At 48.1% G+C, this 23,035-nt stretch overlaps 2 protein-coding genes across 6 annotated transcripts in view; one reads left to right on the top strand and one right to left on the bottom strand.

The window, feature by feature from the left end:
• ARHGEF6 (Rac/Cdc42 guanine nucleotide exchange factor 6) overlaps positions 1-4,475 on the top strand; it is a 41,383-nt gene extending 36,908 nt beyond the window's left edge. For all 3 annotated transcript variants that reach the window (XM_015626276.3, XM_015626275.3, XM_015626278.3), the window contains 3 exons: positions 257-356; positions 1,188-1,242; positions 2,138-4,475. In XM_015626276.3, the coding sequence (XP_015481762.1) occupies positions 257-356; positions 1,188-1,242; positions 2,138-2,278 (296 nt within the window). In that variant the 3' untranslated portion in view covers positions 2,279-4,475. The remainder of the gene's footprint in view (positions 1-256; positions 357-1,187; positions 1,243-2,137) is intronic.
• A 2,201-nt stretch (positions 4,476-6,676) lies between these two features.
• Positions 6,677-20,037, bottom strand: CD40LG (CD40 ligand). 3 transcript variants are annotated; one of them, XM_015626284.3, is made up of 7 exons: positions 14,512-16,067; positions 12,606-12,743; positions 11,346-11,388; positions 10,992-11,048; positions 10,646-10,708; positions 8,696-8,766; positions 6,677-8,590 (listed from the first exon to the last, which is right to left on the bottom strand). In XM_015626284.3, the coding sequence occupies exons 1-7, from the start codon at positions 14,665-14,667 to the stop codon at positions 8,399-8,401; spliced, it is 720 nt and encodes a 239-aa protein (XP_015481770.1). In that variant the 5' UTR covers positions 14,668-16,067; the 3' UTR covers positions 6,677-8,398. The 3 variants fall into 3 exon arrangements, with proteins under 3 accessions (XP_015481770.1, XP_015481771.1, XP_015481769.1); XM_015626285.2 differs by lacking the exon at positions 14,512-16,067 and adding an exon at positions 19,950-20,037 and having other exon boundaries at positions 6,677-8,766; XM_015626283.3 differs by having other exon boundaries at positions 6,677-8,766; positions 14,512-15,232.
• Positions 20,038-23,035: the final 2,998 nt, after the last annotated feature.

Below are 23,035 nucleotides of genomic sequence, written 5' to 3'. Positions count from 1 at the left end.
CCATGGTTCTTTGGGGAGCTCTTGACCCTAGTTGAATTGTTTCATTTATAAGTCATGATGTAACTTTAGATGAATGAGTACTCTTGAAAATTTTCCACTTGCTGCTGTAGCTCTGGGTTAGTGGGATGTAGCTCACATCTCCAGCCTGCCCCAGGCTGATGGTGGAACAGGAAGAATGAGAGCTACTCTCTGATGTAGCATGGGCACCAGGGAAGATTACCCCTTTTTCTCCCTCATGAATAATTCTTGTACACAGGCTCCCGTAAAGATTCCATCCCCCAAGTCCTGCTTCCTGAGGAAGAGAAAATCATCATAGAGGAAACACGAAGCAATGGCCAGATGGTCATGGAGGAAAAGTAAGTGTGGCTGCTCTTCACTTACAGATAGATCCCTGTGTCACTTTTTGGAAGGGCATTAAAAGCCAATGCCCTCTCCTTCTGTGTCTCCACAGAGGAGCAGGCCTGGTGTCATTGGCTGCTGCCTTAGTCCTGGTAAAGAACCACCAGACAATTTCAACTGCCATTTTGTCCCTTTTAAGGACAGAGCTGCCTTCCCAGCTGCCCTGATGTGCCTGTATTCCTCTGGGAGTCTGGATCCCAAGTTTATGGCTTATCCAGATGTAGGATAGTGGGGTCAGCAAGGAGAGAATCAAGCAAGTGGCTCTTAGTTTTTTTAACTACTGATGTATTGTACTGTTGCTGCCTCTCAGGAGCCTGCCTAGCACCTGCCTGTGAGTGCTCCCAGCCTGTTCTGTAACTTCTGCATCTGTGTGACTGTGTTGTACCTCTTCCTTTCCAACCCAGTCAGTGTGTTCCTTTCATGTTTGATTTTTGCAGCACAACCTCAAGGAATCAAGTCTGCATTACAAAAGATGCTCAGACTTTTCCACCTTTAAAGTCATTGTTATTTGTTGCCATAGCATAAACAAGAAAGCCAAAGCCACAGACCTTTGGTGATAATTCAAAGCAGAACAAGGTATTGAAGTTTGAGAAAAGAGCCCTGAGTTTTGGACCAGTGGTCTATAAATGCTCCTATAAAGGCTGTGTTTCCAGGGTTCCCTCACAGCCAGCAGCCTGATGCTCGGGAAGCAGAATCTGGATGCAACTTTCCTGTCAGCACCTCCCATGCTGTCACTGTTTTCTTGCACACCAACTCTAATTTACTTTTTCTTTAATTTCATTTTTCAGAAGCCTTGTTGACACAGTTTATGCACTGAAAGATGAAGTGAAAGAGCTGAAGCAGGTAATTTGGGTGGGATTACTTGTGCTGGGAGTTGCATAAAAGCCAACCAGTCTGTGCTGGGTCATCTTCAGCTGGTCTGTGCCAGGAAAAGTCTTGCTGATCCTAGTCCAATCCTGCAAATTCCTGAATGAGCATTAGTTTTCTTCTGGTTTACCTCCCTGAATCATAGAACCTCTAAGGCTGGAAAAGACCTCTGAGATCATGAAGTCCAACCATCAACCCATCACCACCACTATGTTCACCACTAAAGCATGTCCTGAAGTGCCATACCCACACATTCTGTGAACACTCCCAGGAATGGTGACTTCACCTGGGCAGACTATTCCAGTGCTTGACAACCCTTTCCATGAAGAAACTTTTCCTGATATTCAGCAAAAACCTTCCCTGGCTCAGCTGGAGACCACTTCCTCTCATCCTTCATGCTTGAGTGCCAGAGACAGCAAGAGGGGAGGAGTAGTTGGTCTTTGTGGTAACATGAAACATCCTCCCCTATTCCAAAAGCTCTTTCAGCTTGACCATTCATTTTATAGGGGTCAGGTAGACACCTATTCTTGCAGACACAGAAGAAATATGTTCTCTTCCCTTTAGTCCCAAGTCTGGAGGTGGGAGAAACCATCGGAGGAGAAAAGGGTTCTTCAAGCTAAAATTCAGTTTCCAGGAGGATGTTTCTGCCTGCCCAAAGTCAGGGAATTTCTGTGCAGGTCTGTGAGGTAGCAGGGGTCTGTTTGGGCTACTTGTGGTCTGATCCACTTCTACATCCTCATGAACTTCTATCAAATGTCTCTGTTATTTCATCACCTCTGAGGCATCAGGCAGCAGATGCATGGAAGTACCCCACAGCATGAAGTGCATGGGCATTAACTGCATCTTTATTCCTTTGTTTTTCACCTTGCAGGAAAACAAAAGGATGAAACAGTGTTTGGAGGAAGAGCTTAAGTCCAGGAAGGACTTGGAGAAGCTGGTGAGAAGGCTGCTGAAGCAGACGGATGAGTGTGGCAGGGAGGACACAGGACGCAAGTCATCCCTGATCGCCTGAATTCATGGAGAAGCTGCTGGCAGTGTGACCTCAGATGTATTTTTGGAAAGTGGAACTGGATCCTTTGCCTCTTCTTGCTCCTTATTTTGTTGGTTTGGGGTATTTTGTTACCAAAACCAAAAAACAAACAAACAAACAAAAAAAAAAATCATAGAGAAAAAAATAGTTTTCCTTCCATTCAGTAAGGAAATAAAGCAGAAACAATCAATCACAACTGAACCAGTAAGCAAGTGGTCCATGATTCACAATTCATCTGCAGCAACTAATACCTCATTGTACCTGCTACTGGGAGCAAATACGAACTCTGCTAGCGATTGTTGCTCACAAAGGCTTGGGCAGCAGTTTCCTAGAATAAGCTTAAGCACTTTTTAATGCTTTTATTCTTTCCAAAAGCACCAACCAGTACCTATTTATTGAATGAAAACATTACTGAGGTGGCATTGAGCAGAAACCAAAAAAGCACCATGCTCCTCTTTTCAGATAATCACAACTGGGGGAGCTTTTCCCATCCACCTTCTTTTTTCCCATTAGTTGACTGTAGCGAACTAGAGCCCAGCAATACTGTGGTTCCTGTGTGGCCTTGATACTGATTAAAATGTGCAATTAAGATGAAGATATTTGAACTCCTTGGGGAAGCCAGATCTGGAGCACCTGTCAGAGCGCATGGGAAGGTATTTTGCACAGTGCTGCCTCCTTAAAGCTCGTGATTAGCACAACAGGTAATTGCTGTTCTGCCCCCCATCCCTTTTCTTCTGCATGATGTAGAATTCCTACCTACTGCTTTGTTTTCACATCGTGTGTCCAGGTATCCTAGGAGATTATAATTTTGCTGTGCTTTCTCTTGCAGGACATGCTTTTCTCTGTATGAAATGTAAACACTGTTTGACAACAAAAAAACAACCCCAAACGTGCTGATCCCCTGCTCCCTTCTGCCCACTTTATGCTCTCCGTTGCTCCTTCTCAAGGGTTGGGAATGTAGCCAGCAGCCACTTCTCCCCACACTGCTTCACAGGGGCTTTCTGCTAGCGAAAAGGAACTTTCTCTTGGGGTAGGGAAGGTATTTATGCTTTGACAAGAGCTGGAGCACTCCCGGGGCAAGGATGTGCAACACCCGCACAGATCCATGCACAGCTCCTCAAACACAGCACACAGGCAACATGCATATGTATCAGCTTTCCTTATCTTATTTGGTGTTATACCCTAGTTTAGAACTCATATTTTCCTTCCTTCCTTCCTTAACAGCATTATAAAAATAACCTTCTGTTAAAGTTAATGATGTCTTATTTATCTCAAAGGGCAGCATGGTCGCAGGGTGTGAGAGGCACCACAGCTCATAAAAATCACACCATTATGTTGGTTGTGAAGGACATAACACAGGCAATAATTACAACTCCCTCCTTGCCATTAAAATTTAGCCAGTACATTGCAAATGGTGTTTTGGGAGATGTAGACCCCAAAACATCTCAAGAAGTGTAATAAGAAACTCTTTAAGCTACTTCTAGGGCAAAACAGAGGTCTGCCTACATTTGCCATCCCCAGAGCATCCCAGTCGGATGGCAGCTCCCCACATCCCTCCCTGGGCACACAGTTGGGTGGTTTGGTCAGCAGCCCAGCCTTGCTGTGCTTGTGAATAGTTTTCCAGGAGCAGGACCTTTGCTGCACTTTCTGCTGCTCAGGGAGGCCATGCGCAGACCCCTCGGTACTGCCTGGCCCTGCTGCCTGCCCTAAGCTGGGCTGCTGCCATACAGAACGAACCAAGGGCCACTGACACTCCAGGGAGAGGGTGGAAATGTGTCCTTGCTGCCTCCAGGCTCAGTTGAAACCCATGCTATGTACATACGCATGTTTGTGAGATGTAATGTGATGGAGGGCACACTGGGACTTTTTAGATCAAGTATCTGTCAAGAGCTAGAAGCCAAAAAAAGACAAAAAAATAAAATAAAAAGGAAAAGAAGCCATGCCAGATGGACAGCAATGTTTCCATATTTACTTTGTTTACAGTGCTGTGTAAATAGGTTCCAGTGAGTCTGTCTTTAGATGGATGTTGTGTGAGCTACGTTCTAGTGTATCTTTATCATGTAGGTTTATTTACTGTAAACTACTTATGCAAGTTCAACTTTTCTAACATGTTTTTATTTTGAACACTTTTTTTAATTGACATTTTCAACAAATAAAGAAGGATAAAAATTGCTTCTTAGCCCTTGGAGCTGCTTCTTGTGTTTCTACCATGAAAGCAAAGCCAGTGCTTGCTCTGGGCATCACTGATTTCCTCAAAATGCCGTGGTAGCATCATCCCTCTATGACTTACTGGCAGGAATACTGGTGTGAAAGGTGATGCTGACACTTGGACTGTTGCTCCCATCATCACCCAGACCTGCAGCAGGCCAAGGGCACTTGATGCCAGGGCAGGAGATGCATTTCCACTCCTAAGCCCCATGTGCACTTGGTTCACAAGACTGCTTTATGGAGAACAGACTGCTCTGCTGCACCAGGCGGTTGCTGTAGATAAGTGACTTCCTGCCTGTTTAAGATTTTATTTTTTTTTAGTTAGTGTGTGTTTTTTTTCTAGCAATTAGGTGTGGTAACAGGATTTCCTTTGGTCTACCACCATTGGACAAGACGTCTCCTGCAGGCTGGGTTTTTTTTAACTCTTTGGTAGAGATGTACCACGGTCTGCGGTCTCAGCCCACAGCAGAAGGATCGAGGGCAGAAGGGCTGGACCCTGCTGTCATCCCCCAAACACAGCACTCAGAGTAAGAAAAAGAACAAGGGAAAAAAAAGCACTAGCCTTGGCTGCATCATGGAAAAACACTGAAACTGCCAGAGGGCACTGTTAGATGGGATATTAGAAAGAAATTCTTCCCCATAAAGGTGGTGAGGCCCTGGCACAGGTTGCCCAGAGAAGCTGTGGCTCCCCTATCCCTGGAAGGGATCAGTGTATATTGAACCATGAAAACACCCCTCCCAGCAGATGACCATGCTGCTGCTTGTTCCTGCCACTGCTCATCCATCACTCCCTGTGCCAGTCCTGCTGATGTATCCTGCAAATTCATCACCATTTCAACCCCTTCTTAACTCCAAAAGAACAAAAATCAGTTTGGAAACAGTAAAATTTACAGCCTGAGGACTGGCATAGTGGTGTCATGTCAAGGGAAAAATCAGGGTATTGACGACCTTTAAATTTTCCATGGGGAGAGGAAATGGTGCCAGCTATGGCAACAGGCGGGGATGGGGGAGAAGGACACAGCTGCATGGCAGCAGTTGCATCTTGTCCCCTCCCACACACTACCTCACATCTGAATCCCACAGGCTATTTTTGGCAAGTCAAGAAACAGAGGCAAGAAACTAAAGCCCTGAGAAAGGCAAAAGTGTGGCAGGGGCTGGGGTTGGTCAGGCAGTCCACAGGCAGGGGGGGTGACAGTTGGCATCTGCTGCCCTTGCTGCAGAATTTATGGACTGTTTTTCTTTTCACCTCTTTAATTGTTTTCCTCAGCAACATGAAATGCAGCTCTTGGATTCCTGCTCAGTGATTTGGACTGGGGATCACAGCCCAGCCCAAGGTGCTGGTGCTCCTGGCCACTGAGGCTGGGAGCTTCAGGAGGCTTCAAAGTGTGCACAGATCACAATTTCTCCTTGCCTGTGATGAGCAAGTTTTCCACTCCTGGAAGTTTTTGGCCACGCACACAATCCTCACAGTTCTCTCCTCCCCATCCACTTGCCCCAAGCTTCTCCCCTGTCTCAGGCCATGCCAGTTTGCACCATCTTTGGTTTCTCCTGTAGCTTCCACCCACACTCCCACCATGACGGAGCACCTCCCCTGTGGAGGTTTGTGGTTCTTCAGGCAGCCCAGCACTGCCTTCATGAGTCCGGCCCACAGGGCTGGCTGCATTTCAGCAGAGGCAGGGATGTGGTCACCACGCCATCACAGGGTGCCATGGCAGGCAGCAGCTGCCCAGCTCCACATGCAGCATGCGCAGCATCCACCCCTCTGCTCCAAAGCAGAGACATCCCTGAAGGCTCTATGACCTTAGGACAGGCAGGAATCATCCTCTTTCAGTCAGGTGTCCTAAATCCTGTTAAAACTAGTCCACACCCCTCTGTTTCATAGCTGTGCTGGGGACTTCAGCCTCGGTGGCTCACTGGCCTCCCGAGGCAGGGGCTCTCTGCTTCTTTCTCCTGTCAAAATGTCCCTAGTGCTGCCTGGCCCTGGCACCACAACATGCCCTAAGAAGCATGGTGGAATGGCTGCCTCTAGAGGCTTCTGGGACTGGTTGTCCCCAGTGTGACCTCCAATGTCACCCCACTGCCCTCTTGGTCCCCAGACCCCAAGCAGGACCCTGTGAAATCTCAGCCTGGGGCTGGGAAGCGTGAGCGGTGTTCAAAACATACAGAGCCACCTATGTCTTAATCCATAAATTGTATTAATTGTGGAATGATTAATGGAAGAAATCCCACACTGTGGAAGGGGGAACCATGAACATGGAATTATGCCACAAAATGCAGCTACAGCTGTGCACAGTCCTCTGGCACTCAGTCTCTCTGGTCACAAACATAAGATGGGTTTAATCAAACAAATAGTCTTTATACACAATGTCAGACAAGAGTGGTCAATGCCCTAAGAAGGTTGGGCAGTTTTGGAGAATAGCTGAAAAATACTTATCAAATTATAGTGAAACCAGACCATCCCTGAGTTCTATTGACTTTGGAGGAGGCTGTGCAGGGCACCCAAGATCTGCAGTGAGCTCTGCAAAGAATGCACCTTCTGTTCCACCAGTGGTGGCATTTGGGCACCGTGTTAGGACTAGACCTGCAGCCTCCAACACAACAAAGCCTAAAGACTGCCCAAATCTGGAAGCTCTCCCATTTGCAAACATGTTGGCATCCAGGATTATTCTCAAACTTTGATCCTTTAAGTGTGACCTGTATAACCAAAAACTACAGTCATCACGTGCCATCTTCAAATGTTTGTTTTTTTTTTTTAATGCTGCATCAACATTCTTGTGCCCTGATTACCTTCCCTGCAGACCAAGCTGGAGAATAGAGCTGGGAAGACCCTAGTGTGCAGTGTCAACCAGGTATCCCCTGCTCAAGAGGGGTCCTGCCCATCTGTACAGTCCTCTCCTGGAGCTCCAGAAAAAGTGCCACTGTGGACATGTCCTCACTGGGCAACCAAAAGACGCTCTGCACATATGCCTTGGAGGGAAGAAGCAGGTGGGCTTGCCACTCTCATGCTTTCCTGGTCCTCCTCCCTAGGTAGGAGGCGTCTCAGGAGAAGGTGCAGTTCCAGTTTTGATGGTGGTGCCCAGTGCTTCTTCCACAGGGGAGTTCAATTGTCCACAGGCAAAGGTTCCTCTGCCTGCAGAGGTGGGAGGACAGTCTGGTGAACAGATTCAGATCACCAAGAGCAGACCACCACCAGTGCCCTACCTTCTCTCTGCCTTGAAAGCTGCAGTCCTCTCTCAGGCACCAATCACCCCTGGTGTGGAACGATTGTCACCGGTCCCAGCCAAGGCAGTGCCACCCCGAGGAAGTTGGATGAGTTTCACAGACAGGCATGGATGGAAAAAAGGGGGTTCTCCACATACAGGAAACAGTTGGGGTGGCAACACTACCTCACCAGCAGCTGCCAAGTAATAACAGTGCTTGGCTTAAGGATTCCTTTAGAGGAGATGTTCCTAAGCCATTTTATGTTTTTCCATTGATGTTTGTAAGCAGATTGGTGGTGGAGATATGTATGAATGCAGCTTGGCTGAAGTGCCCTGAGCCATCCTATGTTTCAAGGAAAGAAATGATGGTAGAGTTTGGCAAACAAAACTCTCGTGACATAATAGGGACATCAACCCTTTGAGGAAAGTTGTGTGTGGTGGACTCAGGCACACAAGACCAGCATGTACCAAATCACTAGCTGCAAAAGAAAAAAATCTGAGAGCAAAAAATTACAAACTTTGTTCCATTTGTGTTCTCAGGGCCCCCTGGCCCTCATTAATAAATAAAAAAAATATACAAATTGAGAAACAAGAAAAACAGAGAGGCAGAGGAACATAAATAAGGGAAAAAGGGAAAGGCACTTTGCTCAAGAAAGTTGGGCTGGATTCCCATCTCAGGACAGCCCTTTCCTCACTATACCTTGAAGATTCCTAAGTAGGTGTTGCCATGGCTGTACTTCACTTTCGTGGAGTCTGTCACATTGACAAAGACCATGTCACCTTCCCGGAGGTTGAAGACACCTCCCACACGGATTGACTGGAGTTCACAGTGGGACTTCAAGGTGCTCTGTGTCTTTTGTCCTTTCACCAAGAGCCGGTCCTCTTCCTTGGGGATATGCAAATAAATATAGAGGGTGAAGGGTGCCAAAGATGCTTCCCTGGTGCAGAAGCTGACTTGGGAGTAGATGTAGTAGAGCCCTGCTTCCTCCACCTTCAATTTCCCCTCCTTGTTGGATATCAAGCTGTTCGTGGGGCCATACATGGTCTCCTTCCACTCCAGCACTGTAGGGAGAGAGCATGGCAGGTGAGCTCAGAGAAAGAGACTTCCAGTTTGGCAGGCTGATTTTTGGGGACACCCACAGACATCTGGCCTCAAAGTCTCTGTCTGTCTGCAGGGTGCAGTTAGTGGGGTACTCAGCCCAGGACACCATCCCCAGCCCAGAGGAGCAGGGACCCTTCCTCTAGGCCAGAGCAGGTTCAACCCATGTTGCCGATCACTGGCTTTGTCAGCCTTGACTCAATATGTGAATAGAGGAACATTTAGCTTCCATCATCCAGGCAAGTATAAATGCTTAGGGAGGAGGACTGCCTGTGTTTACCCCAACAGACACTGTGTCACTTCCATTTGCTGCCTTCATGGACTTCAGTGCGACACCCTCCAAGCCCTCAGAGCACTACCAAAATATGCTGCAACTCTGCTCTTCAGAGCTTTCCATTCCAGTTTTTCCCAGTTGGGGGCTGCCTTTCCTCCAGAGTTCTTCCACCTCTTGGCCTCTGGGGATGCTGAGACTTTACCAAGGAAGTACAAAAATGAAAACATTGCACAGTTACTATCCCTGCCTGGGTGCAGAGCTGCAAGGGCTTAGCACAGTGAGTGCTGCTTCCCATTGCCAGGACCATGGCCCACACAGATCTGCCATGGATTTTGGGACGCTTTTGTTGTCATCAGAGTAACTCATGTAGTTGGTACAGATAAGCCTATACAGAGACCTGGAAACCACGGCTGTGGGGGCTGAGCATATCTATGACCTCTGGAATTTGGACCTCTGCCTTTCCCAGCCTACAGAGACACCTGGAATAGCAGCCAGAGGAGCAAGCCTGGCTCCAAGGGGAATAATGGGTTCGACTGCCCCAGCCTAGAGACAATGTGCCATGGGTAGTCCTGGGGGAGCCACACAGCCCATGGGGCCTGACCAAGCATCCCACAGGGGCATTTCCCCATATAGAGTTGAGTTCCAGGACACTGCTGCTCTCTGGACCCTGCTTTCTAGGCTCAACAAGTGCTTAAGCAGGGAGTTTTAAAATACAGCGAGTTTCTAATTTCTTTGATCTTATTTAACACTAAGCTTTCCACAGGTAGACTGAGCTCTGGGTGAAATGCTGCATCAGAAAGAGCAGTTGTCAAATACTGTCAGTTACTCCAGGATTAAATCAGATATGATCAGATTGTGAAATCCTTGCCAGATGGAGTGACTAACCTTGCAAGCTCATACTCTGGTAATCCTTACTATTGTGCGAAGTGTCTCAGTGAAGGCTATGCCAGGGGACAGAGCAGCGAGAGCAGCCACAGTCGATACAGTGGGATGCACAAATGCAAAAGGACTCAGGTATATCTCTCTAACCTAATGTGGCCATGGATGTAAATAATTGCAACTTGACTAAATCAGTTTGGAGCCCTGCGTTGCAACTGTAAAGCCCTCAGTCAGCCCATATTGCTACCAGGACCACTACGGGTGAGGACTAAATCAACAGATCCAAATGCAAGCAGAGCCCTCCTGTAACAGCCACCCCAAAAAGAGATGGCCAGGAGAGCAAAAAGATCCATTTTAAGAACAGAAAAAGTGAGGTTGTTTTCCTTAAATACAAAGATAAAAATTTTCCACTCATAAAAAACCCTGGAAAGATTAAGCCCTTGTGGTGCATTTCTAGGAAGGCACACATAGGGCTACTGAGGACAGTTAGGATGTGCAAACCCCATGTGGCACAGGTGCACGGGGTGATGTGACCACTGGGAGGTTTGCTGTGTTTTGAGGACACACTTCTGTGCTGGAGTTGTTCTGTCCCTGTCCCTATCCTAGAGAGCCATGGGGCAGGACTGGGAATGCACACTGCTGTGTCCCTCTGGCTCCCTGGTTGAGGTAGAATTGAGTGTCTGTCTTACCTGAGCCTGCCTTGTTGCTCTGCTGACCTGCCAGGTGAACTGCAACTGGCTTCCTCTTCTCTGCTGCAATTTAGAAAGGTCAGTGTTATTGATGCCTTGGCACCCACTGTTTCCCCAGTGCTCCTTTGCAGGGACTGCAGCATCTCCTACCCTTAATGTTTCTCTACAGGCCAAGACATCATCTCCAGATTCCACCCCCAGCCCTGAATGAGGCAGAACATGGCTTCCACTCAGCAAAGACCTGCAGGTGCCTCTGAGGTGAAGCCTCTGATGGAAAAAGCCTGCCGAGGAGGTGGTGCCACCTTGCCTGCTGTTGGAACAGGACCTGGATGTGCCCACACCTCACCTGCCATGGATGTCTCATTCTTGTGCATCAAATGGGCATGCTCACGGTGCTCAGGACCTGCGATGTAAAAAGGCCACAGATTTAATTTTGGGTTTGATTTCAACAACTTCAAACTGTACTCTGGCACCCAGAACCACCTACCCAAGGGAGACAGACACGCTCAGTGTCCCCCTCTGCCAGCCCACACCGAGCTCAGTCCTACTCCCATGGGATGGTCCAAACCCCAGCCCATCCCCTGCCTCGACACCGAGCCCTGAGAAACTCATGGGCTGTTGAAGGAAACCCCTTTCCAGAAGAAGGAACTCCTCCTGCCCCAGCAAGCCATGAGTGCACTGGTTACACCAGGAAACTCACCTCTCTGCATTTCAAACTTGGGCTGCTCCTTGAGGGGTTCATCCTGTTACAACAGCAAAAATATATGGTTTTTTTCCAAATCAACAGTGTTGGAAGTTTCATCATAAAAGATGCTCTGGTCACTGCTGGAGTTGGTGATATTTGGCTCCAATAACCCTGCCAGCTCTTGACAGAGGATACCTGAAACCAGAGAGCCCCTCTTCCTTCCCCAGCTTCACACATGACCATGGACTGTTTGCAGCAGAGTTTGTAGGGTTTATGGACTTAGGTTTTATTCAATTAAAAAGATGGGTAAAGGTTATAAAAAAAAAAATGAGATAAACAAATCAGAAAAAATCTCCTTTTCATGTGGGAGACCCATGCTGCAAATGCTGCCACTGTACATCCCTGCCCTGCAGCTGGAGTCTTCTGGACTGCTGAGCACGGCTTACCTCAGACATAATTTTTGGTGGTCTGTTGGGTACTGTTGCAAACCTGAAGGTTTAGCTGAGGCAGGTTTAGCTGAGGCATTTGTTGTCATCAGACACTGACAACAAGGAAGAAATGTTTCTTTCCTGTTTACTCTGACCAGCACAGCCACTCCTAAGCAGTGAATTCAGAGCTGAGCAGGATGAGAGCACCTCATCCCTGGTTGGGCATCCCTCAGCCATTCCAGGAGGACATTGCAATGCAAATTGGCTCCTCTGCGTCCAAAGGCAACGAGCCACTGCTGCAACTAGAGATACCATCCCTGAGTCCATGGGGTGGCAATTTGCACAGCACCCTCATGCTCCTCATCACCAGTTGCCAGAAGCTCTGTTTCCTGGCCCAAGCCTTGCACTGTCATTGACACCTGGGCAAAGTGGGTGGAAAAGTGTTCCCAGTGGCAGGTGGCCACAAGCATTCTCACAGCCAACCGGCACAGGATTGGAGCAAGGTGCCAGACACCAGAAAATCAATTCTTTTCCAACCAGAATCAGGGAGCAGAGCCAAGGTGGCCGCAGGTCCATCCTGCCCATCACAAGCCCCATACATACCATGGCATGATGCAGCTGGATATGCTCTTATCAAGAGCATTTTAGGAAAAAAAATCAATGAGATTTTTGAATGATATCAATATAGTGTAAAGAGAATACAGTATCAAAAAGGACATGTGCTACACAGCCCTGAAGTAAAGGGCACCCATGGTTTAAAAAAAAAAAGCTTGGAATGAAGCTCTGTGTGTGACTGGGAGCCCCCCTCCCCCTTCAGTGGGATCTTTATCCACCCAACAGCATGTACCTTGCACTGGATGCTCTGGAAGCCCTTCATAATCTTTTCACAGTCCAATAATGTTGACTTCTGACCTTCTGTTGTCTGACATTTCTGTACTTTCTTCAGGAAGATGTAATCTTCACTTAAGCTCAATACCTCTTCCATCTGCCAACAAGGGAGAGAAGGGAGGGTCAATGGGATGTTCGTAGGAAAACTGCAACAGCCGGCAGCAGAGCCATAGTCCATTCCTTCCAGCAATAAATCCAGCCTGAGAAGCTCAAGGTCAGATGTTCAGCACTGGGATGAGGTGGGCAAACAAACTGTGGGCAGCAAGAGCTCCACCAGACATCCAGCACAGCATCTGTGCCCTCATCCACTGGGAATTGAACCCATGGAGCTCACCCTGACTGACAACGTTAGGTGAGAGGAGGATTGCTCAGGATCTATTTTCTATCACCTTGATAATTCATTTAAATGTCCATCTCTGACTTCTCCTAAAGGCACACAAATCCCAGTGGGTAGCTCAGGGGCTTGGGCTTTGCAGCTCCTTCCCCAATGGCCCCAGCATGCAGCTGGAATGCTCACTCAGCCCCTCATTGGCCTGTCTGGCCTAAAGAGAGGCTTTAGATTTTGATTTCTCACTTATTGACTGAAAGTGTTGCCAGCAAAACAAAACAACATGTGTCTTGGGGCTGAATTGCACCAAATCTTCAGATAAAAATAAAATAAAATCAGAAAGCCAATAAGAAAATAATTAAATGCATCCAAATACTGGTTTTTTAAATTTACGCCTGTTTGGTTTTTTGGTGTTTTTTGTTCCTTGCGAAAACCTAACATTCGGTTAAATGGTAAAGAGAAAGTGCAGCTGGACATGAGGACACACAGCTGGGCAGAGAGCTCTGCACAGGCAGCACTACAATGTGGAGGGTCAGATCTGAACCCCTGCACAAGCTTTGAAGGCAACTGAAATCCTCTTGTCACCTGTGACTACATTTCAGCTGCCTCTGATCCTTCTGCAGTCCATTTCCCCCTGCCAGAGTCACTCTACAGACTCCTTCACGAGAGCCTGCAATCTCCACGCAGTGAAGTCCCCTTCCAGCCCTCTGATATTAGAGCCCCCCTAGCTCAACATTCGTCTCCACTCTTGTAGATCAGAAACAACACACTTAAATTTCAATTTAAGTTGAAATGACACATGTAATAATCAGTAACATCTACTGTATCAGTGTATCTGGGTTTTAGGCACATATTTCTTTAGATGGCAGTTGTTTCTGGCTTGAAGAAACGTAGCCTTAGATTGGTGATTTTAGGCATCATGCAGTGCAGCTGCATCCATACCAAGCTCAAAAACAGCTTTCCAGACTTTAACTTTTTGGTAAACATTGTCCCAAGTATGGGACAGGATCACTGGTACTGTGTACCTTCTAAAACTGAGAAAGTACTAAGGTCCAGTCTTTTCTTCCCTAAACTGAAAGACAGCCTCTGAAGTGAGATGTTGGTAAAATCATTGAAACACTAAAAAAATTTCATTTCAGGACCTTTCATCCTCTCAGTTAGTGGCACAGTGCTAATAAGTACTACAAATCAGGAAAACCACCACCAAGACTAAAATAGCCACTTGCATGTCTAAATCACACCCCCTTGTCCCCAGACTAGCCATCAGCTACCAGATTTACTCTTAATGTCTCTTCTCGATTGGTCATTCTCCTTTTGTTAGCAAGATGAACAGTTCTCTTCTCCCACATATGTCTTCGTGGCAAATTAAAGCAGAAATGAGAACCTGGGTGTGATAAATGATACTGCTGCCTCCATCCAGTGATCAGCATCATCTTCCACTGTGATCATCCTCTTGGTGAACAGATCTCACCAGAGATGAAGTCAAACCATGCCAGCAATCCAGCAGAGACAGAGATATCCTTCTCTCTCCGCTTACCTTATCCATCTTCATGTGAAGATACAAACAGAAGAGCACAGTCCCAATGGTCTGCGCTACAATAAATAGAGTGAGGAAGCCCATGAACATTTTCATGATGCCAGGAGATGTGCTGCTGATGGGACGGGGTGCCTCAGGGCCATAGGGTTCGTTCATCCTCCGTGCACGTTGCTGGGGCTCCTCCAAATGCGTTGCTTGCAAGTAGCATGAGAACTGTTGTGCGAGTGCCTGCTGCTCAGAGGATACGGGGTACAGCAACCCACACTTCCTGGAAAAAGCTGTTCGTAGTGGATAGATTTGTTCCCTACCATCTCCCACAACAACAAAAAACAACAACAAAAAAGTTGCTTAGACTTTATTCTCTGTTGCACTTCCATGCTTTTTCCTACTGTTCTACCAGAAACAGAGAGAGATTCTTATTTTGAATATTCATATTTGCCCTTCAATCACTCTCAAATATTCCGTGGTGGGTTTTTTTTACTGCTGTAGATGAAAGTTTTGTGGCAAGTTTCCTTAAAAGAAATGAAGACTGAATAAAAGTACAGAGATGCTGAGCAGTACTGTGGGCTGCCAGGGGCTGGGAAGCACTCAAAAATTTGTTTGTTTCTCAAAAGGGGAAGAATGGCTTTTTGCTTTTAATTTCCTCTCAGAGAAGGTTGATTCCTGCAGTGAAGATGCTTTGCTGAGGTAAGTGGGTTGTGCTGGTTTCTCCTCTCCCTTGTGTTCCCCATGGGTGATGTCTCTGCCTGGGCAGGCTGGATGATCTAGGAGAAAGGATCATCTGTACAGACACTGTGACCCTGGTGTGGGCACAGCTTTCATGCTCCTCAGCGGACAGTGGGACTTTGGGCTTGGTGCTTGGTTTGGAGAGACAAGTTTTAAGCAGCTTTCTTGATACCCTAGTGAGGTGCTCACCCTGTGCCTCAGGGCACAAGCCATCTCATACCGTGCCCCACTTATCCCTGTTACCTCTATCTATGTACCTAGGCATGAAAAGGGCTGTTGGGAATGCCAGATACTCCTACCAGCTTCTGACCTTCCAGCATCACTGCCATGTAACTTTGAGAAACCCATGTCCTCTCTACACCTTGACCCTCTCCAGCTGGCTGCAGGCAGGTGAGGTCCTGCCCCCAAGCTCTTCAGAAATCCAACATTCATGAGTACCTGTAACACTGCTAAAATAATATACAGTAAATACTTGGGGGTCCTCATTGCTTGCAGCAGGGGACAGACCTAATTTTCTCCAAGTAAAGAGAATAAATGTGGGGGTTTGTTGGGGTGGAAAGGAGAGGGACTGCAAGAATGTGTTGAGGAGGGCTGGGGTGCTGGTTTGAAGGCTTCATCAACCATCATATAGAGCTGTTTTGAAAGTGGTGTGCTAGAGGTGCTCTTATCAGATGTGCACACAGCCAAGACAGGGTTGGATCCTGCCAAGGTAGAGGGTTGCTGAACAGGACCTGCTTGCCAGCAGCCCCAGGAGAGGAGGTTACACTGTGCCTTTTGGGGCTGCTTAGAGCATTGCAGGATGGAGTCCAGCATCTGCATTTGCTATCTGCCTTCTCTCCCGCATCCTGCCCTGCGTGGTTAAGGTGCCGTGAGCTGCAAAAGCAAATGCTGATAACAAAGCACAAACACCTCTGAAACTGAATCAGGGTTTGACCTTAACAGGTCACTGTGCTCCTAAATATAACATCCTAATCACAAGTGTGGGATGGCTCCAGGGTCTTTGTGGGCAGCAATTGAGTAACAGGGCAGAGGACGGCTCAGGGCTGAGGCCCTGGCTGGTGCTTTGGAGTCATGTAACCCTTCAGTTTACCAGGACTGTCACACCTCTGCAGTGAGGAGTAGGGCTCATCCTTTGGGAAGAGGGTGCCAGCTCTGAGGTCAACCCACTTTTGTCTTCTAGAGGAGAGAGTTGCTGGAATCCCTCCCCCTGAGTGCTCGTACTCTGAGGGCTGCCCAAACACCCTGACCATCCAAGGGCTACGTTGCTGCACAGCTCACCAGGGCTTTCCAGACTCCTCAGGAGTGTCTGGAAAGCTCACCAGGGCTTTCCAGACTCCTCAGGAGTGTCCTCCCAGTGGCAGCAAGGTGACCCAAACAGTGCTGGGGATACGCTAGCTGTGTTCCCAGAGAGGGTCTCCTTAGCATCACTCAGCTTTGGACCTGGTCCCTCAGGCTTGCAGTTCTGCTTTGCAGAGGACCAAGCCCACACACAACCTGGGGCCACTGCCAAGTGTCTGATTTTATTTTATTTTATTTTATTTTATTTTATTTTATTTTATTTTATTTTATTTTATTTTATTTTATTTTATTTTATTTTATTTTATTTTANTTTTATTTTATTTTATTTTATTTTATTTTATTTTATTTTATTTTATTTTATTTTATTTTATTTTATTTTATTTTATTTTATTTTATTTTATTTTATTTTTATTTTATTTTATTTTATTTTATTTTATTTTATTTTTATTTGTTTATTTTTGGTCTTAAAATTTCCATAATCTTTGGAAAGGCCAAGCCTGGCCTCCTCTCATGCATCTGGTCTGACATCAAGCTCCTGCATACTGTCCATACCACAGCAAGTTTGCCACAGGGAGAAAGCCATTTGAAAATTCTCAATAATACCCCAGACAGCTGAGGGCCACAAGGCTACAGTGGGGAGCAACACCAGTTCCCCAAAGTCCTCATGCTTTGCCTTAGCCCCATCGCACTCACCAGTATTTTCCAGGGCTCTTTAGAGTTTCCTCTAAAATTAACACATCTGGGGAAAGTCAGTACATGTGAAACTGAATTACATCACAAGTCATCATTTAATACTGCTCCCAAATATGCTGGGACAGAGGCAACCAATAATGTCTGAAACCACAGCACTGAATGTTGCAGAGAGTTTTTGCACAGCTATTCCTGAGCCCTGGCTTTCTCTAAAACCTTTCCAAAGATATTTCTGTGTAGCATTTGCTTCACTGAAATGAGAACCTGCAGGAAATGCTGAAAAGCCCAAGCATGTAGCTGGTTCCATTGCATTCACCTTGGTGGGGAGGCTGGAACCTTGGATGGGCTGAGAGGCTTGGTGAGGAGGATGGGGAAAGGCTCCAGTTCTGGGTACCTGGCACAGAATATCACCAGTTGGCCAGTTTATGCTGCAAATCAGGAAGCTGAGTTGCTCCTTGGCAGCACCCTGACAGGAGAAACCAGATGGAAAATATGACAGTGCAGCTCCTCTTCAGGGAACCATTGCTCCACACCAGCAATCCAGCCCTTTGCTGCTGCAGCAGTCAGGAAGCAACCCCTGGGAGCCATCCACTCTGCAGCACCTGGTCCTGAGGCTTCTCTGGCTCAACCCGAACCACCACAGCTGCTCTGCCACAAGTGCTGGATCAGACAGGAGGAGCTGACCAAGCCCTGGGGCAGGCAGACCCCCAGTGAGCTGTTCTGGCATCATTGCTGTTCAGAGCCAGGCAATCCGAGGACCTGCTGCAGAGTATGGGGGGTTGTTGGCCCCTTGGGACATGCTCTGCTTTCACCTCACATGCATAGTAGGGAGTGGGGGGATGCATATCCCTGACTGTTTGGCTGCTGTAGGAACATGGAGGAGCTTAGCAGAGCAGTGAACACTGAGCAGTCTTAGGGAAAGTGGAGCATGATCCAGAGAGATGATGAGCAAGGAAGAGACAACCCAACACCAGAAGGAAGAGTCTGCCTTCATGGAATAATCCCAGGGAAGATGAAGTTACATCTTCACTTCGTGACCATCACCAGAACCAAACTGGGTTTTCTTTCACCTCCCACCAAACCTTCTAAACGTAACCATGTCCACCCACTTGTGAACCCAAACTGGCACAGTTCCTACAGTCAGATAACCCCTGGGTGATACAATGGGAAAATGTGATCCATTGCTCGCATTCCTATTGCCCTAGTTGTGGTATTTCCACTGATCAGCAAATTTTCTCCATTTGTACTCGGGGTTCTGAGTTTTGTTTACTGAAAAACATCCGGTTGCCTGACCCTTTGATCTGTCAAAGGCTGGAAGCATCTCTGAAGGCAGTAAGGTGAAAGCTGCTGAGAAGAGAGTGATTTTTTTGGTATTTTTTGGGGGGCCCACTGTGGTTTCTTGACTACCTTTTTAAAATGTGTTGCTTGCCCCAGATGATCTTTACAATTAACAAAAGCTGGGTGTTGTGCTAAGAACAATACACTCAAAAAGAAGATTTTAATCTGAGTCAGAAAAGGAGTTTACCTGCAATGCTGTAGGAGGCATGCAGAAAGGACTGTATGAGAGAAACCTAAATTAAATCCCTTCAGCCCAGGGCCAGGGGCAGAAGGGAAATTTGAACTTTTCTGCCATTTGCTTTTTCACCTCTTTAGATTTTTCACTCTCCTGTATGCTCTGAGCTCTCATGTCTCCAGGACAACCTGCCATCAGAGAGGAAGAGGGGACAGAAATAGCCAGAGAACCACAGAAAATATCACCAGCATTTGGAGAAGGAAAGGTTGTATTGCAGTTTCTGTTCATTATCTACTTCAGTATGAATAAGAGAAAATTCTTGGAGTCCAGAGCAGCAAGAAGCAGTTTCAGGAAGAGAAAAACGTGTTAATGCTTGTGAAAGTCACACCTCCCCTGTGGAAGAGAAGAGCAGAGTATGCTGGGTGTTGCCATGGTGGCAATGGCAGGCTGCAGCCCAAGCATTGCTCCCCATGGTCCTCAGCCATGGATAAACCCATGTGAGTTTGTGTGAGCAAAAGTTTCAAGCTCCAGCAGATGTGAACACAGGTGTTCCCAGCAGGTAGATTAGATCAGATGGACAGTGTCATCTCCACTGCATTTTCCCTGCAGATGTGAGGTGACATCTGCCTCTCCAGGCATCTTCTCTGCCACCCTCCAGAGCAGCAAAGAATAATAGAAAAAGAGCAACAGGGGGTGGCACCGGGGTGCTGCTGTCCCTCTGAGCAACCCCATTCCAAGGGTCACTTCCCTCCTTACCCCCTCACTTCCCTGCCCTTCTGTGCAATCCACGGTTGCACCCCGAGCCAGCCTTTTCCCCAGGAGACTAAGGTGGAGGGAGCACAGCAAAGCAAAAAGCAAAGAAAAAAGCCCCAGTGACCCCGCAAAGGATGGAGGGCCCCAAAGGGCGTGTGGCTTTCATGCCACATCTGTGCGACAATGCCAGCCTTGCTGTGCTGAACCACAGAGAGCACCTGGCCTCGGAACTGCTGATGGCTGAGCTTTGCTGTAGCTGCGAAACCACAAATGGCACTAGAAACTTGCTGTGAAGGCTGCACCTACTTCTCCCAACTTCCTAAAAATAGAGCCCAGTGTGGGGAGGCCCACGGCCCCGGTCCTGCCAAACAAGCCCCTCTTGCCTGAGTCACGGCGGAAGGGAGCAGAACATCCCGTGCCTTCCCCCCTTCTCGGTCAAGTGTTGAAAGCTGCTCACCCTGCATGGGGCGCGGGGGACTGCGCCCATCAAAACCGCACTGAAACGCCCCGGCGAGGTTCTGCCTTTTCATGCTGTGAAAGGAGAGGGGAGGAGTGGGGGAAAGCAAAACCCGGGGAGGCTGCAGGGCTGGCGGTGCCAGCGCCGCCTCCCACGGCGCGGCGCAGTGGGTGGGTGGGGAGGGTCCGAGCATCACCTTTGCATCTCTCCGTCCTCCCTGCCTGCCCCGTCGGGACAAAAAAGGCAGACGGGACTGCATGTTCAGCATCCGTGCGGGACACACAAACAAAACAAAAGCCTCGGGAGGAGAGGGAGGAGGCTGCCGTTCCTCTCCCCACAGAGGGGCTTAGCCCCTGGCAGCCGTGACTGCAGCTGGTTCCAAGTACTTGCTGCGCTCCACAAACAAACCTTGCCACTACCCAGCCTTGCCACAGCAGAGACACCGCAGCTCCCACCATCCCACAAAGGTCCCTGGCCACCGATTGGGACATGCCAATGGATCCAGGCATTGTGGCCCAGTTTCATAGCTCTTTACCAAAGTCCGGGAAGAGATGCCATGTGCAGTGCTGGGATAGATGGGTTCCCAAGAATTTTGTATGGGTTCGTGTCCTGGGAGGTGAGTAAGACACAACCCAGAATCAGCTGTCTGACACAAGACAGAATCAGCTATCTTTCTACCCAGCCTTTCTCTCCTTTCCCTCCCTCCACAGGTGGAGGTTTGCACTGAGCTCTCACCATGGCTGAGTCCTGGGCTGACCATGCTTGGTTATTCCACTGGAGCTGCACAGCAACACATCCTGCAGCAAATCATCTTGATCCTGACTGGAAATTATCAAGACATGAGCAATCTCCCAAGGCAGATTTAGCAGTCACTAGTTCAATCTTTTGCCTGTTTCTTCACCATTATACCACAAGCCCCTGCCAAGGCAATATTAATGCAAATTACTCATCTTCTCCCAAACCTTTCACACACTGAGCTCCACAAGGCTCTCATCACAGGGCTTTCTTCACCACTACAGGATTCATATCTGTGGCTCTTCACTCATCCCCTTTCAGCCTTTGCTGTCATTTCTCCTCTCTCCTCGTTGATCTTTGAATCCCCTGGGGGGCTTGTACTCCCAGCTCCAAATAACTAGGATCCCATTGGAGTCACACACAGGCCCAGGGTGAGCAAGAGAGAGTGGCAATGCTGTCAGCAACAGGAGATGAACCAGGCAGGGTGAGCAGCCAAAGGTGTGAGGGGCAGACAAGGAACACTGCTCTGACCTGAGAGCTTAGGGGAGGAAATCCTTGGCCCCTGCTTGGGGCTAAGCAACCCCATGGAGAAGGCAGCAGCAGGGGCAGCAGGAATCTGTGGAAAATTCACATGCAGCCATCTCAGTCTGGGAGTCCAGCCAGGACACTGCATACATGGTCAGAGGCAGCAAAACCAATCTTGCATCTCTTGCAAAGCAATGCAAAGGCAGAGCAGTGCTCCCTTCCATGCGTGTATAGACACTGCAGTGGTGTCACACAGCCCTTTTGCCTCGGAGCTGTAAGCCAGGGTGCTCTGAGCAGGTCATGTTGGCATCACATGGAGACCTTTCCCTTCATGCTTCTACTCCTGTTGCAGCTGTGGCACGACAGTGCAAATGCTCAGCCCGGCTCCAGCTCCAGCTTGCGCTTTGGCCAGGATGAGTACCTTCAGCCTTGGGCCTTCATCTTGGTAACAAATCCATGATAAAATCCCTGTGAACCTGAGAGGAGCAGGACAGAACAACTCTGCCATCTACTGATTCCTCCAGCTCCTCTCCTTGCCCCATCCATGCCTCCATCCCTGCCTCACACAGCCACCTGGAAAATTGTGGCTAAAAATGAACGGTCTCCATGTGATGCCACAGAAGATGCCAGAGAAGCCCTGCAGTCAAGTACACTTCACCTGCCAGGTGGCCCAGGGATGTGGCCACAGTTCAGGCAGCAGAGCAAAGGGCTTTGTGGGGAAAAGAGCAAAGTAAAGCTGCAAAAGCTGCTGCTGACATAACAACGTTCTTTGTGCTCATGCCAGGGACAATACCTGCTTTAAGAAAATAGGAAATCCAGTTTCCATAAAGCACTGATGTTTCAGGAATTCCTCTGTCAGATGAGACCTCAGGTGCAGGTTTCCTTTGCAAGGAAGCAGCAGCTCATGGTTGGTAAATGTCTTGTCAAGGATCACAATGGCTTTCCCCACAGTCCATGGGAGCAGGGCTGGCTCAGCATCTGCTCAGCTCAAACACTGGCAGCCACAGTGGGGAAGAGAGGGTGAAAGCCTCAGGCCAGCCTGACAGGCCTGACGCCATGACCAGAGAGGGTGCAAAGCCTGGGTTTGGGCTGGACACTGACCTCGCTCAGCTGCTTCTCCTGATGGCCAAAGGAATATAGACAACCTCCAGACAGAAGTGGATATCCCCCTTTTTTGTGAGAACTCCTGACTGTGGGCTGAGTACAGACACCTGAGCAGCACAATCAGCCATCAGAGCCATCAGAGGTGGTCCCAGCCTGCATCACAGTGCATCACAGCCAGCAAGGCTCTGACATGCAAGCAGGCATTTTCAGGAGGATGCTGGAGCTCCATCTCCAGCATCCTGCTGATGCTGGGAGCAAAGCCACTACAGTTTCTAGGTACCAGAAGCTCTTACTGGCTGACACCTTCTGGAAGCTCACTGTCTATTTACAGAGGCTGAGAGACCTCAGTTCATCTCATCTTTACCAGAGTCCAGAGGTGCATCCAGGTAATGCCCACAGAGCACCAGCCCTTCTTGGATCCCCATGCCTGGCCCCTCTCCCACCATACTCAGGCTGTGATGGGTTGGTGGCTGGAAACCCCTGAGTGTGTCAGTTGCTTCATCCTTGCCAGAGCTTTTCCATAAGATGTGAAAAAATTCTGTAGAAAAACCAGAGAAACATGGCTTGTTCAAGCACTGTTTCAGGAGATTATGGGACTAAAAAAGCCCCCAAACTGAGATGATTATCCACATGAAGGTCCTCCAGGATGAAGTCACGCCAGAAGAACAAGTTTCTCATGGAGAAGACTCCTGCAAACATAATTCATGCATAATAAATCATAT

Source organism: Parus major, chromosome 4A, assembly GCF_001522545.3.
Source record: "Parus major isolate Abel chromosome 4A, Parus_major1.1, whole genome shotgun sequence".
NCBI classification, from domain to species: Eukaryota; Metazoa; Chordata; class Aves; order Passeriformes; family Paridae; genus Parus; species Parus major.
This window is presented reverse-complemented; position numbering and strand designations above follow the sequence as displayed.